The sequence below is a fragment of the Siniperca chuatsi genome, linkage group LG7, assembly GCF_020085105.1.
Source record: "Siniperca chuatsi isolate FFG_IHB_CAS linkage group LG7, ASM2008510v1, whole genome shotgun sequence".
Lineage (NCBI taxonomy): Eukaryota > Metazoa > Chordata > Actinopteri > Centrarchiformes > Sinipercidae > Siniperca > Siniperca chuatsi.
In genome coordinates, this window is record NC_058048.1 from 1204298 (window position 1) to 1221889 (window position 17592).

At 41.2% G+C, this 17592-nt stretch overlaps 2 protein-coding genes across 4 annotated transcripts in view; one reads left to right on the forward strand and one right to left on the reverse strand.

The window, feature by feature from the left end:
* ngef (neuronal guanine nucleotide exchange factor) overlaps positions 1 to 17592 on the reverse strand; it is a 45708-nt gene that overhangs the window by 21798 nt on the left and 6318 nt on the right. For 2 of the 3 annotated variants that reach the window (XM_044202277.1, XM_044202276.1), the window contains exons 4-6: positions 16897 to 17238; positions 16396 to 16460; positions 14360 to 14595 (exon numbers count right to left, since the gene is read on the reverse strand). In XM_044202277.1, the coding sequence (XP_044058212.1) occupies positions 14360 to 14595; positions 16396 to 16460; positions 16897 to 17238 (643 nt within the window). The remainder of the gene's footprint in view (positions 1 to 14359; positions 14596 to 16395; positions 16461 to 16896; positions 17239 to 17592) is intronic. The other variant, XM_044202278.1, reaches the window with a different exon arrangement.
* On the forward strand, positions 13 to 4511 carry LOC122878838 (LINE-1 retrotransposable element ORF2 protein). Its single transcript, XM_044202279.1, has 2 exons — positions 13 to 3186; positions 3622 to 4511. Exon 1 carries the CDS (start codon positions 1160 to 1162, stop codon positions 2768 to 2770), a length of 1611 nt encoding a protein of 536 aa, XP_044058214.1. The 5' UTR covers positions 13 to 1159; the 3' UTR covers positions 2771 to 3186; positions 3622 to 4511.

Genomic DNA, 17592 nt, shown 5'->3' on the forward strand with positions numbered 1-17592 from the left:
CAGAAAAGCAAATCATGAGGTCACATTAATACTGGCTAGTCAAATCAATTGTATCAAGATATTTGTAAATTTAAATTTGAACTTGAAAAGGTAGAATATGCCTTATTTAGACTGGGAGCTACTTTCTATGAAGATGGGGAGAAAACTAGTAAACTGCTAGCCAGACAGTTGAAGCAAAAGAATACATGCAATTTAATAGCCGCTATTAAGAAAGGAAATTCAATAGTTACCTCAACAAAGGAAATAAATGATGTATTGCAGCAGTTCTATAAGGAATTGTACACAGCTGATATTAATCCTAAACAAGAAGAATTGCTAAGTTTTTTCTCCAATCTCAAATTACCTAAACTGTCCTCAGAGGAGGTGAGTTTGCTAGAAGGTCCAATAACAGAACTTGAAGTCAGAAAAGCTGTATCTATTATGCGGAATGGAAAATCAGCAGGATTGAATATTATAAACAATATATAGACTTACTTGCACCCATCCTAACAGAAGTATATAATGAAGCATATACAAGGGGATCTCTTCCCCCTTCTTTTAACAATGCTCTAATATCTGTGATTCCTAAGAAAGATAGAGATTCCACCGAACCTTCAAATTATCAACCAATTAGCCTGATTAATGTAGATTGTAAGATTTTAAGTAAAATCCTGGCATTACGGTTAGAGAAGGTGCTATCTAATATTATAAACCCTGATCAAGTTGGATTTATGTTGAATAGGTCATCAACAGACCACATGAGAAGGTTACTACACCTAATTTGGCTGAACAGTGAGGATCCTGAACTGTTGCCCTTTCACTCGATGCAGAAAAGGCCTTCGATCGAGTTCATTGGGAATTTTTATTTACAACGTTGTCGAATTTTGGGTTTGGGCCATGTTTCATAAAGTGGATCCAAACATTGTATAAAACACCTAAGGCATGCGTGATTACCAACGGTAAAGTCTCCCCACTTTTTGATCTTACCAGGGGGACACGACAGGGATGTCCGCTGTCGCCATTATTGTTCAACATCGCATTGGAACCATTGGTCATTGCTATTAGGGCTAATATAAACATTCGAGGCATAAAGGGAGGTGACAAAGAACACAAATTGTTTTTGTATGCTGATGACATTTTGGCCTTAGTAAAAGATCCTGATAAGTCTTTACCTCATTTAATGGAGACGGTTCAATCCTATTCTAAAATGTCTGGATATAAGATTAACTGGACAAAGTCTGAAGCTATGCCTATATCCGGAATATGTAATGCAAATGTGCTAACTAAATTTGGCTTCAAATGGATCCCAAGAGGGATAAAATATTTGGGTATCAAGATAAGCAGGGATTTAGAAGAGATTCCTATGGTAAATTTTGCACCACTTTTACAAAACAGAAGAAATAATCTGGACAAATGGGGGAAAATCCAGTTAACTTTATGGGGGAAAGTGAATATAATCAAAATGGTGGTCTCCCCCCAGCTTAACTACGTGCTTATGATGCTACCACTTACAACACCACAGTCGATTTTTAATCAATATGATATAATGGTTAAACATTTCCTATGGAATGGGAAAAGGCCCAGGATAAAGCTTAACAAATTATGTGCTTCTCGGGATAAGGGAGGGTTGGGACTACCAGACCCTCGGCTATATCAGGTATCTTATGAAATGGCCAAATTGGCCAAGCATTGGAACAATAATACTCAATTAGATTGGGTTACTATTGAGAAAACTCTGTCTTGGCCATACAGCCCTATTGAGCGTCTATCTCAGTGTTCAGACATAACCACTAATCCTATTATGAGGCATTCCAGAGAGGTATGGGCGAAGATTCACAAGATGCATAAAATATCACAATGTAAACAACCATACTCTTCCTTGTGGCATAATTCTGTTATTTGTATCGGGAAATCACCTTTGTACTGGAAGAAGTGGCACATGAATGGCTTATGCACTATAGCAGATTTATTCGAACAGGGTGTGTTTATGTCCTATAATAACCTGGTATGGAAGTATGATCTGAAGGGAAAAGAACATTTCTGGAAATACCTACAAATTAGAAACTGTGTTTCTACAAAAATCCAGTACACGGACGGAAACCATATCTTGGACTTCCTAACACTGCCTCATTCCCAACAAAAAGCCTCTGTATTCTACAGGACAACCAACCATGTGCTCAGCAATGTCTGGACAAATTTAAAGACAATATGGGAAAAGGACATTGGGACTGTAATTGGAGACGAAGATTGGAAAAATATTTTGTCAAATGCAGGTAAATACGTAAGAGAAGCCAGAGGGCAATTTACACAGTACAAAATTATACACAGGTTCTATCTGACACCTCTTAGACTAAATAGAATGGGTCTGACAAATAATAATGCTTGTTGGAAATGTCAAAAAGACAAAGGTACTTTTATCCACTGTATCTGGGAGTGTCCAATTATTCAGCCTTTATGGCAACAAACTCTAAATTTTTTGAGTAAATGGCTTGGAACATCAATACCATTATCACCAAAACTATGTCTACTGGGAGACAGGGAGCAGATACCAAATATTTCAAATAGAGAGTTTGCAGTGATTATGGTGGGGGTCTCTGTGACGGCTAGAGTCATTTTGAAACACTGGAAAACTCCCAAAACCCCAGAATTAAAAGAATGGGTCAATATAATGACGTATGAACGTTTGCTTTGCAAACTACATAATAAGAACAGAGCATGTGTACCAGTGGGTAGCCCTATCTGGGAAGACTTTTGGTCCTATGTGACGCTATCTACCCATGTGACACAATAACTTTGACTTCTTATCATTTTGCACTACTCAAATGCCCCTTTCTTTTTTTTTTCTTTCTTTTTTTTTCCCCCCTCATTTTGTATCTGCTTATTTTTGTTGATTGCAACCACTGTTTATACATCTTGGCCATATGTGTACACACATCTGTAATCTGTGTTTTGTATGAATTTGTCATGTACCGAATGAAAATAATAAAAACTTGAATTATAAAAAAAAAAACTAACAAATTTTCTGGATGGCCAGAGAAAGATCAAGGAGGATCATCTTTGAACAGAGAGAGAAGTTACCATCTCCCCCTATATAGACACTTGTTGTCACATGACTGAAGTTCCACACTTAGGTCACCTGATGACAAATGAGCCAGCTCCATTCGATCAAGAGGACCATATGACGTGGATGAAAGCGTAGAAAAACAAGTAAGTGAACCTCTAAGCTTAGATTATTTTGTTATACATGGTCCATTTTTATAAAACCTGATTACCCAGCACATACTTCACCCTTTGTCCTTGGTTGGACAAAGCATTGGGAAACTCATGTGAAAAATGAAGCAAGCATTGGCACTAACAAACTATTCTGCTAGCGTGCTCACTTCCAGACGGTCACCATTTGCTCTGTGAACTATTAGAAGTTATCTCCTACTTTGCCATTAACTGTGGGTTCAACTCAGTGTTATCTTTTTTATTAATATGGTTACATTTAAGTTTTTTGTTGGCAATAAAGAATTTGAGGGAAAATTCTGTGATAGCGCAAGAGCAATAGAGAAATGAAATAACTTATGAAGGATGTATTGCAGTGTTATTTTGGAGCAAGGCAGCTGCCAGTCTGCATTTAGCTCTCGTTTGTTTTTCTAGGGGACTTCAACGCTCACATGGGCAATGATGGAGAAACCTGGAGGGGTGTGAGTGGGAGGAACGGCCTGCCTGATCTCAACCTTAGTGGAGCTTTGATGTTGGACTTCTGTGCTAGTCATGGATTGGTTATAACAAACACTGTGTACTTGGTACCAGAACACCTTAGGCCAAAGATTGATGATCGACTTTGTGGTCGTTTCATGTCATCATATACGGAAGAATTTCTTGTGCATTCTGGGAGGGAGGGTTGGGGACATGGAGCAATGTTCATAAACTCCATTGCTGTGGTGGCTGCGAGGAGTTGTGGTCAGAAGGTCACCGATGCCTGTCGTGGCGGCAACCTAAGAACCTGCTGGTGGACAAGGAGGCCATCAAGCTGAAGAAGGAGGCCTTTTGGGCTTGGCTGGCCCAGGGGTCTTCTGAAGCAGCAGATAGGTACCGTGAGGCCTGAAAGGCTGTGACTGCCGAAGCAAAAACCCGGGTGTGGAAGGAGTTCAGGGAGGCTATGGAGAAGGACTTCTGGTTGGCCTCAAGGAAGTTCTGGCAAACCATTAGATGACTCTGGAGGGGAAAGCAGGGCTTGGCAGGAGAGGAAAACTTCTGACCCTGACTGTGGATATTGTCGAGCAGTGGAAAGAGCACTTTGAGGAACTCCCGAAACCGACCAACCTCCTCTGTGGAGGAGGCAGATTTTGAAGACTCGGAGGAAGCCTCATCCATTTCCCTGGCAGAGGTCTCTGAGGTAGTCAAGAAACATCTCAGTGGCCAAGTGCCAGGTGTGGATGAGATTAACCCTGAGATGCTGAAGGCTCTGGACATTGTTGGACTATCTTGGCTGCCAGGCCACTTCAGTGTCACATGGAGGTCAAGACAGTGCATGTGGAGTGGCAGAACAAGGTGGTGGATATCCCACTGCTCAGCCTCCAAGGGAAAGTTTATTCCAGGGTGCTGGAAAGGAGACTGATTGTTGAACCTCAGTTCCAGGAAGAGCAATGCGGATTCCGTAGAACAGTGGACCAGCTTGTTACCCTTACAGGATTGCAGGGGGGTTCATGGGAGTTTACCCATTCAGTCTACATGTGTTTTGTGGACTTGGAGAACACTTTCAAACATGTCCCCCGGGGGATCCTGTGGGGGATACTGCTGGAGTAAGGGGTACTAGGGCCGTTTGCAGCCGAGTGTGAAGTGGTTGGGATGAGAGTCAGCACCTCCAAGTCTGAGGCCAGGTTGAGTGACCGGTTCCTCCATCACAAAGGGACTGTACAGCAAGGACTTTTCTCCAATCAGAACCAAATTTCTTTCCAGCCTGGCTCATTCACATGGCAGCATGCCAAAGCTCTTCTTCCTTCACGGACTGGTAACATACCAACTGGGCTTAACATAGAGTAACAGTGTACATAGCTAAGCACAGTACTGTTTAACTAATGTAACATTACATGTATTGATTTATTTTTTTTAAGTTTTATTGTTGTGATGTGCTTCGGCATGTTAGGATTTGGTAGCCAAATGCTAAGTTGATGTTTGTTAATGTTATGCTTCACACAGACAGAGTCTTGGACTTGGCACCGTTTATCCTAGACAGTTCACACATGCACTTTAGTTTGGCCCTGTAACAGAGCCACACACTTGAACATACGTGGCCTTGCCGCCTTTTAGAATTTCCTTTGTCTAATCATGCAAAATTAACCTTACCTAGTTACAAATTGATAGTTTAGTAGTTTATGAAACGGAATCAATTATTTGGTGCCCCCCGAGGACTTTATTAATTAAAGTTATTATTTCTAATTATCTTTTATCATTCTGATACCCAAATTTAAGTGATTGCACCTACACAATTCGTTGCCCCTTTAACCATTGCAAATCCTGGCTCTAATGGCTCTAGGGATGGCAATGTCACTCTGTCCACCACTTTGGTCCAGACTGAAATATCTCAGCAACTATTGATATTTACATACATTCATGGTAGGCAATGAGGCCTACTGACTTGGTGGTCCCCTAACATTTCCTCTAGCGCCACCATGAGGTTGACATTTTTGGGTTTTGGTGAAATGTCTCGACAAGTATTTAATGGATTGCCAACAATTTTGGTACAAAGATTCATGGTCCCCACAGGATGAATCCTTATGACTGGTGATTCCATAACTTTTCATCAAGTACCATCAGCTGGTCTAATATTTGACGTATCCTGCGAAGTATCTCACCATCTATTAGATGGATTGGCACAAAATTTTCATGGTTCCCAGACGATGTATCCTACTGATTTAAGTGATCCCCTGATTTTTGCTCTAGCTCCACCATGAGGCTGACATTTGTAGTTTTAAGTAAAATGTATGGAAAACTATAAGATGGATTGCCATGCCCAGGGCCAGACCGGCGTCCTTCTTTGGTTCGAAGGTGGATAGCAACAGCGTCCTGTGGCTCTATCCATTGGCGCTAGACAAGCAGCCCACAGGGCCAAATCCATACCGGGGCACCCGTCTGGCTCGAGGTGGTCCACGCAGTCACCAGACTGCACTCCGGTCTGCTAGTCCTCAATCGACACTCCGGGCTGCCAACCATCAGCCTACACCCCGATCTGCCAGTCATCAGCCTGCACCCCAACCTGCCAGTCTTCAGCCTAATAATCAGCGACTCGCCTGCACCGCTGCCCTGCTGCCCAGTTGCTTGCCTGCACCGTTGCCCAGTTGCTCACCTGCACCGCCGCCCAGCTGCTCGCCTACACCGCCACCCAGCACCTTGCCTGTACCGCTGCCCAGTGACCCGCCAGCTCCACTGCCATCTCCAGTTCCTGCGCCGCACCAGCCTCCAGTTCCTGCGCAGCACCGGCCTCCAGTTCCAGCACCGCAATCATCACTCCCTGCTGGATCGCAGCACCCTCACTCCCTGCCAGATCGCAGCAACTCTCCGTTCCCAGACCCCCTGCCGGTTCGCAGCAGCTCTCCGTTCCTGGACCCCCTGCCCGTTCGCAGCAGCTCCCCGCTCCTGGACTCCCAGCTGGATTCCAGCAGCCCCCTGGACTCCCTACTGGATCGCAGTCGCTTCCTTTCCCGGCTGGATCGCAGCTGCACCAATCCCTTGTCGCCACTGGATTGCAGCCACCTTCTTTTCCAGTTGGATCGCAGCAGCACCAATCACTTGTTGCCGCCGGATCGAGTGGACATCTCAGCTATTGAAGAAAGTTTTGCATATGGAGAAGGATATTCTGGTTGAGCACTGAGAACGTCTGATAGAAACCTCAGTTATTGTTGCCAAACTTCACTGCTACCAGGATTGTGTTGATGTACTACGCCAAGTCTGAAAGCAAGGCCCAAAGCAAGGGAGAGCCAATAGCCATCTTTCCAGACTACACCGCAAGTGTTGCCAAAGCCCAAGCTGCGTTCAATGACGTCAAGAATCCACTCAGAGGCTGACCTGACATCCTGACCTGACTATAGTATATCATTCCCAGCTTGACTCAGAATTTGTTTTTTTTTTTTTGTGAACTGTCTTATATTGCATTGTTTTGAGTTTATGGAGTGTCCACTATGATTCCTAATGGCTGACAAATAATTTAGGAGGGACTAAGGGTTAACTTAACTTAACTGGTTAACTTTGTAAGATGGAATGTCAAGTCTTTAAATCATCCTGTGAAAGGTAAAAGGGTACTCACACACATCTCAACCATTTCAAGGTTGCCTTTGTATAGGACACCCATGTCCTTACCGCTGACCAATTCAGATTAAGAGGTGGATGGATAGGATAAGTATATCATTTTAACTTTGGCTTCAAGGTGAGAGGGGCAGCTTTCAGCATTCTAATCAGTAAAAATGTACCATTTGTGATGTCTAGCACATAATCTGACCCCACGGGAGTTATGTTATTGTAGTTGATCGATATTATGGGTTCCCAGTTATTTTAGCTAACATTTATGGCATAAATGCATTTTTCATCAATACCTTCTCCCGACTTCCTAACATGGATTCACATCACCTCATTCTAGGTCACAGACACAAACTGCATACTTGGCAGGTACCCAAATTTAGACTGTAGCTCCTGTAAGACGACATGCAAGTCAAAGTCAATCAGTCCAACTTTTCCTTTAGACATATGGCGTTGTTGTTGTTTGGCGATTCTAGAGGATGATTAGGAGTATGCAAAGCACCAAATCTTCAAGGCCTGGTGGCTATCTTTCTGAGTTCTTAATATTCTCAGAAACTGTCACACTCTCATCCCCAGCCCTCTGCATTATTCTCTCTATTTGTCCTTATCTCCAGCCCCTGCTCTCTTCTCCCAGGCCATGTTCTTTCCTATTACTCCCCAGACCAGCCATCCTCTTGCCGTCCACCAGATGTCCTCAGACTTTCCCTCCTTTCCTTATCACCTGATTGCCCCACCAATTCATACACCTGTTCCCACTTCCCGTCAGCCCTGCAGCCACCTGAGTTTCCCCATCCATCTCCCTACCTGCACGGGGAGATGGATAGGGATGGATCATCAGCCACTTACCATATATACCAGTTCACTTCCTTTGTTCCTTGCCAGTTCATTAAGTCAAGTTGCAATGTACTACATGTCTTGCTCTCTAGCCTGAGGCCTTTTTTTGGACTATTGCTATTACTATTTCTTGTGCCTGCTCCTTGTCAGATCTGTTTGGACTGCCTTCTCTGGTTTTGACCCTTGCCTGTCACCATCCTCATTGTGCTTTAATAAATTAATGAACTGAATCAGCTCTGCCTTTGGTGTCTGTATTTGGGTCCTACCCCTTGTGTTCCTGTTACCCTGCTAGCACCAACTGTGACACCTGCCCCTCTTTTTCTCTCTGTTTTCAAGGAAACGCTTTCCTCAAAATCTCTCCGCCCAACTATGTGTGTGCCAACCATTTTGCTTTTCTTAAAGAAAGACAAAAATCCCTTCATTGTAGTTCATACCATCCAATTTCTCTCCAGAAATTTCAATTTTAAATTCAATCTCAAATTTCAAATTACAATTTGAACACACAGTAGCACAATGCAAATTCCAGATAGAGATTTGCCAATTGACATAACTGCCAAGAACATCTCCTTTAATGTGACCCCTTTTTAAAATCAATACAAAAAAGTTTGAATATCTAGGAATCTGGATTACACATAATTATAAAGACCTCTACAAAGCAAACTTCCTACTCTTGATAGATCTGAAACAGGACATTAAACATTGGGATTTGGTGCCCCTCTCTCTGAGTGGAAGATCAATACAATCAATATTAATGTACTACCTAGTTTCTAGGTGTCTGTTTCAAAGTCTTCCTATCTTTCTGACCAAATTCTTTTTCAGCCAGCTCCATAGATAAACTTATATCAGCCTTCATCTGAAACAAACAAACCCTGCGTATACGGAAATGCTTACTGCAGAGGCCTCGCCCTCAGGGTGGTATGGCACTCTCATTTTATGTATTACTATAGGGCAGCCAATATTAAGGCATTAATGATGGATGAGTGACATAGACAATTCTGATACCCATAAATGGTTAATGTTAGAGAGTACATCCTGTGGGCCCACCTCCTTACCAGCTCTACTGTGCTCTGGACTCCCATTGGTAAAGCCCACCTCTTATTATACCACTAACCTCATTATTGCACAATTGGCAAAAATTTGGAACCAGTTTAGGAGGTCGTTCGCTCTCCGCAATCTCTCGCTCTCTATTCCAAGAGTTAAAAACCATATGTTTACCCCTTCAATATTAGACTGAGCCTTTAGCATCTGGTCTAAGAGGATACCATCATTACAGGACCTCTATGTAGACAATAATTTTGCATCTTTTCAGCAACTGGTAAACAAATTTGGTATCCCTAGGTCTCATTTTTATACAGTAGATATCTCTTTGTAGCCTCACACTTTGATTGCTTTCATGTATATCCCCCCACATCTCTGTTAGCTTCTATTTTCAAGTTCAGAACAGACTTAAAGCAGATTATGGGTAGGATATCTAACTTGCTCAATCTACATAATTTGACAACTTTAGATTACCATAAAAATAAATGGGAAGAGGACTTAGATGAATAAATTTCAGATGCAATTTGGCAGAAAAATATTCGAGAGATTCACTCATCATCCATTTGTCAACGGCATGTCGTTATACAATTCAAAATAGTACGCAGACTTCATTAGATGACAGTTAGATTGTCTAGAATTAGATTTGGACCCTACATGTGATAGATGCAAGCAAGCTCCTGCAAGTCTATTACATTTGTTTTGGACATGTCCAAGACTATAACTTCTGACAGTCTATTTTCCATTCAATTCATTTGGGCTTTATTGGCATGGGAAACAGACATTAACATTGCCAAAGCAAGTGTGAAATACAAACATATACATAAACAGAAGAAATGTGCTATTAAAAAATATACAGATGAGTAAGATAAGATAATAATAATAATTAATGCCGCAAGCAGCGATGAACGGGGCCTTGAAGACTGCACGTTGGGGTGTGCCGCAGTCACGCCATTGTTGCTGAAAGTCGCTCAGTGTGGCTCTGAATTTTCATGTGTTTTGGATGCTGCATGGTGGAGTTGAATGTCACTTCCTGCATCTGTTGTGTGGCGCTAGAGAACACCAACTAATTATACATTATGCTCTAGTAAATGAAGTGTGGACCACACCCTGAAAATTTCATGTAAATCTGATGATGAATGTCACACAAGGCTTACTATATGCTGCCAGTAGGTGGTGCAATTGCTACAACTCCTAATTAGCATAATGATGTCCTCAGGCTGGGACTGGGAATTTGGGGCCGATTGGACCACGTACACTCAAGTTACAACAACTTCTTACTTAATGGCGAATAATGCGCCGCCACAACAACGCTGTTTAAAGTAAACTCACAATATATAAGTCTCATGACATTATTGACCCATCCACCATTGCTGAACAAAGTTGGGGTGGATCTGGTTAATCTGCAAGGAGTTGTATGTAAAGCTATAGGGACTATAACTTCCTGTTGCCAGTAGGTGACGCTATGAGTATGACTGAATTTTAGCATATAGATGTATTCAGGGCGGGACTCTTATCAATTATGTGAAGTTTGGGGCAGATTTGACCATGTTTCACTCAAGTTACAACAATTTCCTGTGTCATGGTGAAACATCAACATTTGACACCATGCCAGGACACGCCGTTCAACGAAAACTCACAAGCTTCACAATATATCAATGTCTTTAGACCTTTCTACCCAAATTTGAAGTGGATGTGGTCAATCTGCTAGGAGGAGTACATTAAAGTATAAAACGTGTCATTACCTGTTGCCAGTAGGTGGTGCTATGACTATGACTGAATATTGGCATGTAGACGCCTTCAGGGCAGAACTCTTATCAAACATGTGAGGTTTGGAGCAGATTTGACCATATACACTGAAGGTACAGCAACTTCTTTATCTGTATCTTTGTGAAACATCAAAAATCGACGCCATGACACAGACACACCCTTCAACGAAAACTCACACTTAGCACAACTTTTAATGGCGAGGGTCTTTAGATTGCACTGCGAAAATTTGGAGTCGATCTGATGAATTCTCAAGGAAGAGTTTGTTAAAGTATGGAGCCTGTAAATGGCGAAAAATTTCCTCAAAGTGCACAATCAATTAAAAATGGCTGACTTCATGTTGGATTTAGGGTATGGCTCCAAGTGGCATATATCAACATGTACCTCCTAAATTCCGTACATGTAGGTGAAATGTAGGCCTGGGGCTGCTTTTTTTCTATTTAATTTTGAGAGGTCATTTAGCTCTTTGAAATCTGAGATTACAGAGTTGAACTTGTTAAAGTAAATGTTCCTTATTTCATTGAATGTTTTACATTGTAGGAGAAAATCTGTCTGCATCTCTGTCTCAACCTCACCTGTCAGTGAACAGTGACCAAATATTCTGTTACAATACTTTCTCTAAAATATTAGAGGAACCAATAGATCCATCCCCTTTTATTGCTCTATTTGGTGTCACACCACAGGGTGTGCATCTAAGTAATTATAAGTGCAACATGCTGGCCTTTTGCACTCTTTTAGCCAGGCGACTTATAACGTTCAGGTGGAAAGACCCTCTCGCCCCTACACATTCTCACTGGATCAAAGAGATTATGCAATATCTCAAGCTAGAGAAGATAAGATATCTGCTATGGAATTTGGCAGCCTTTCTTGACATTTGTAGAAAAAGCTGTAAGCTGAGAATGTAATATATATAATGTGTATGTCTAAACATCTTGTTTTGTTTGTTTGTGAAAAATTACTAATGTGCTGGGTGGGTATTTAGGATTAAATGGGAGACAGTATTTGTATATTGTGAAAATCTGCAATAAAAAGACCTTGATTTAAAAAAAACTGAAGCTCAGCACACACTGCATGGGTCAAATTATGTGGACACCCGAATTTTTAACTCATATGAGATAATTGAACATGTAAATGCAAAACCATTTGGATGTGTGAAAAAGTATGAGGACATTCTCTGTGGAGTGAAAAAAAAGATATCACTTAAGTCTTCAAATCATCTTAACAAATCTTCTTTTATTCCATTCGATTCCACTCCCATCAGCATTCTTCAGTCTTTTTCGGCTTCAAACCAGCTGAAGCCCATGCAGGTCTGCAGGACTCTGATTGTCACCTGGAAAACACAAAGCACCAATTAACACAAGGCCAAATATTTTGTATTTACTTTTACAAGGATTATTAGGTTGTTGTATAAAGTGCCTCGACTTCAGTAACAGTTGATGAAACATTATCTTATTAAGTACACTTGTGCACAAGATTCTCAGTCATCACAGTGGAGCTCTTAAGTGTGCTCAACAATAAACAGAAAATCATGGATTATGACTCTGAGTAGCATTTAGCAAATTCAGTATAAGTTAAGAACACTTGAAGGTCATTTTTTGCTAAACCAGGAAAATCAGTAAAATTGGCTCTGTTTCATATCTCTCAACTACAAAAATAAGTTATATTCTAATTAGATTTTAATATTGAACACTTTTACGGCTTCTGTTATCTCATTCCATCTGCCGGATGTTTTATGGAGTGAAAGTATTTCAACATTACAGTTACATTATTTCACATGCTTGTGTAACATACTGCTGCATCTGAACAACCTGCTTCAGCCTCCACAAGGGAGCACCGGGGAGATTGCTTTACAGCTCAATGGCTGGTTGTTGCATGCCTCAGAGCTAAACCCCATCTCCAAACTCAGCTGCTGGTAATAACAAAACCCGGGAGCTTTGCTTGGCTCTTGAGGAGCTGTAGCATTTATTTTCTGAGCAGCTGTAGCTTATATCTGAACATTCACTGACTCCCCTCCGATGGTCTGCACAGGCACACCGTCAAACCCACAAACACACACACACCGACCTGTACGCTCCTAAAAGAACAGCAACACTCTGCTATTTTCCAACAGTATTTACATTTCGCTTCATTTTGATCTGCATTGCGTATCTGGTTGACTGAAGCCAAAGTGTGCCCACACAGCATCGTTCTCTGTCGACCTACTAGGTCTTTTGCATCTGCATGATTTATTACATTGTTTTTAAAACTGCACGTGAACCAATGCTGACTCCACTTACTCTGTACTCCGAGAGAGGCGGCAGGCTGTATGAGGGCATGAACTTTATCAACATGTAAAATTAGGTTGGTTGTAGAGTTATAATGTCAGTTTTGGTATATTTCAATTAATTGCTCAACCCTATATAGAAAATGGTAGATGTAGTTGGATTTCAATGAACAAAACTTGAACTTGGTATGTTAGCCCTTCCAAATACTGTATATCAAACCACTTGAAGATGTGAAGAAGGCGCGCACACACACACTCCTGCATTCATTCACAGTCAGAATCACTGTTTCTGTGGTCTTCTTAATCTACCTCTTACATGTACACTGTCTAATGAAAACACATGAAAAAAGGGATGGTTTTAGTTTCACACTACACCGCAGGTAAAAGAACAACTCTAATTCATTATCCACAATGTTACAGTTAGCATTTGCTACATTAGCTATAGCTAACATTAGCTGTAGCTAACAAGTCAAATTCATTAACCACAACATTACAGTTAGCAGTAGCTACATTAGCTGTAGCAAACAAATGGCTGCTATGGCTTGAGTCTTCCTTAACTCAAGCTAACTTATGCTACATTTTCACATGGGAGCATTTACTAGTTTGACAGAAAGGAACAAAACAACAGAGAATGGCAGTTCAAGTCTAGATTCAATTAATAAACATTAAACTTTGTTATTTACCTGTTTCAAATATCACTTCACTTGCTGCCATGAAGAAAGCAGACACTCCAGCATGCATTCACCATAACCAGCACTGTCTTCTTCTTCGTTTTGTGAAAGACTCAGGTGCTGTCTTCTTCTTCATCCTCCTCATACACTGTCTAACGAAAAACCGTGAAGAAGAGCCACTTCCACCTGTTGTCACAACGTAATTTCTTGTATATCGATGACCATCATGGTTAACGTCTGCCTTCTTGTCTGCAGCTGAGTTCTTCTTGGATTTATTGCAGGGCTGTTCAATTAGACTGTAATCATTTTAGCTAGGTGTACATAATAAACTGGCATCTGAGTGTATGTCAATATTGCGATCCACTCTTGCCCACTCTTACTATTCTGTGTTTTTACTCATTGCACAGTTCTCCTAAATTGCCTGGTGCAGCTTAGGCTAAATGTTGATCTCTTTAACAGTCAACAGTGAAACCTTTCTAGTCATGCTTACCTCTTGAATGCAATATTCTAATGTTTCCTAATTGCTCACCTCTTGCATTATGATTTCTTTCTGCGGTAACTCGGTGAGCAGGCCGCTGGCTTGCACAGCTTCAAGGTTCTGCCACAAACTCAGTGAGCGACCACTGTTCCTCAGCTGCAGCTGTAACACTGGGGGGGACATGACACTGGACCCTGCCGTGACCCTGGGAGAAAGGTTCTCACGCTGCCGCCGTTGCTCGATCTCCTGCTGCTTGGAGGTGTCCCGGTATTCCTGGTACAGGAAGGCTGGAGGGTCAAAAGAAAATGAGTCATGCATTAGGTACACATAGAATTTGGCCTGGATTTGGCCTGGATTACCACTGTTCCTCAGTGACATTTTTGAGACATTATTAGGAACAGCTTTAGAAAGGTCCTGCCACACTTCTAGGCTAGCCTCTGTTCCTCTAGCCTGTGTCAAGTAACAACAAGGAAGTGCTCCAACTCCGTTAACTTCCTGCCTACACCGAAAGTTGGAATGTGTAGATTGACACGTTGTGTAAATTCCATCTGGTGCTTCTCATCACCTTGCACCTACATTTTAGCAAACATTTGTCCTGTTGAATGAAAGACTTTCTACTACAAAAGTCTGGCAAACATCCACCATTTCCTAATTACATGTGTTTCTCCAGCACAGCGCCAGGATCCACTGGTCAACTTATTGTTATAAACGTCATGGTGACTAGTCAGAATATGCTGGTATTTGTGTTTTATTATATGTTTATGAGTTGAAAAGAGTAATGTATGCAATGTATTATATGCAAATATGTAAATATCTCATTATATGAGAGTAAATATATGATATATTTTATATTGCATAGTTAGGTGAGAAGTTGTATTTAAATTCATACTCATGGACCAGCTTTCAGACCAAACAAAGCAAAAATCAGCTGATTTAGTGATCGTTCTTTACAACTGCAAATAATGTTAATAACCTAATTTATAAGTAATTAACAATAACCTGCATCATTGTACTAATAAGTTGCTCTTGCAATTTTTCACCATACAAACATCAAGCTAATGTACTGCTACAACACACAGTAAGCTAATTGAGCTAGCAGCAGGTAACTTTGGGTGGTGTCAGGTTATATAATTTCCTCATAAATGTAGACGTGTGTACCCAGTTTTGAGAAATTTAGAGTGGGCTGTTTGAACCGATCAGGACTGCCACTTTTTACTTGTATTTACTATAGCCAGCAATAGCAACTGGAAGCTAAGAGACAAAACTGGAAATGGAACAAACGAAAAAATGGGCGGGCCACATAAGGTCAATAATGTTGCTAACATTGCATTTCAGCGGTTGAAAAATGTTGATACTAAACATATCTCTGCAATTTCATATTTCTTCACCATAGTGTGTGTGGCAACAAGTGAATGGTAGGTTTGGTTAAGTTTATTCAACTAAAACATTTGATGATAAGAACACATGCAGGGAACATTGGTATGTGTATATCAAGAGGGAAGGTGACTTTGAACAACAAGGGCCTGTTGCATAATCTCCCTCAGTCGTATACTGCAGATTGCTTTGGTGGGCGTAGTACTGGACTGAGAATTACATAAGAGAGAGTGAAATGCGCACAGCCAAAGAAATGCACAGAGAGAGAAACAGTACCTGTACATATATCTGAAAACCACAAACAATAAGTCTTTTTCCACCTTTGTTTTGAGCTTTTGAATTGTAGTAATAGTAATGCAGGTTAACTTTGAGTATATTTTGACTAATCCCTGCAAATAACCTGTGTAATCCTGTGTATACACTGAACTACATTATGGTGCGTAGTCTGTCAACATAGCCAACTATCAGCTTAGAGAGGTACTCAGTCTTATAGAATGAGTCAAAGATATGCAGTGACAGATACAACTCAGTGGCAGTGCTGAAGCCGTATCAAGCCTATTTTTGGGTAAATAACTTTCGTACTATAAATCTGTTTGCATATGTGTTGCAAATGTGAATATGTATGTCTTACCAATGCTCAGCCTTAGTCATATCATATATGAAAGTGGGTGGAAATATACGCTACTGTCACCCTTTGACAAGTCTTTCCTCACCAATGTTTTTGACAATGTTGAGGCTCTGGCTGATTGTCTGGGAGCTATCTCCATTGCTCAGCAACCTGAAAAGAAATAAAAAAGGAAACATAATTTTGGACACGCAGGCAGGTGGATTAATATATTCACGTTATGCTTCATTTTACCATGAATACAATTATGCAGCAGTACTGTTGGTGCCTTCCAGCAGACAGACACCCAGTGATTAATTCTCTGCACTGTCTTCTCCATCAAACCCAACAAAGTGAACCCTAGCACCAGGATAACTCTTTGCATTATTTGCTGGAAATATATAAACATCTATCTGCGCCTCTTCGCATTCACTCTCTAGCCACACAATCAGTCATTCCAATCTCCAGGCAAAAGTACTAAAATCATTACTAATTTATATTTAGATCTCCTATTTACTATCAACATAAACCCACAGTGTAAGCTTCATAAAAACAACCCCTTTTCATTTCTATCCTTTATACCTCTGTTTGCAATGTTATTTGGTCTGACCTGAGGTTGACGTTATCCCGCTCTGCTCCGTCAGAACTGGGCCGTTGTGAGCTCATGGTTTTCCCTCTGACCTCGTGTAGAGTGCAAGCTGCAGCTGTTTGCTCAGACAGCTTTTTTATGTCTCCACTATGAATGCCGTGGGTCCGGTAGGTGATCATGTCAGCTATAAAATCTCTATGCAGGCTGTTGGAAGCAGCGGATATGTCCACACTCCTCCCCCCTCCCACTCCTCCTTTTCTCCTATCCACAGCATCCCTGTTGTACAGAGCATGTCTGCTGCTGGCCTCACCATTGCTTGGCAACACAGTTCTGGAATGATGGAGCTGTGGTGAAAGCTGAGGGCTACATATGACAGCAAAAAACACACTTTAGAATCACATCGCAGCCATCTACATCTTCACCTAGGAACTGAAATTTTTCAAATTGCTGAAAGGCATATTCTCTCAGCTCTCATGTACAGCTGCTACTGACATGTGCATCTGTTGGCCACCTCATTTATATCAATTAAGGTAGGCTAAATAACAGAAAAACCTCTGTATAATGCAATACAGTTCAACAGCACCATAAACTACAGAAAATGGAACATTGTAATGTTCATGAAGGTAGGATTTATTGAAGCACTGTTGTATTAGACATCATTACTTTTAGCAAGGTGTACCTAATAAACTGGTCTTAAGATGATGCTATCTATTGAGT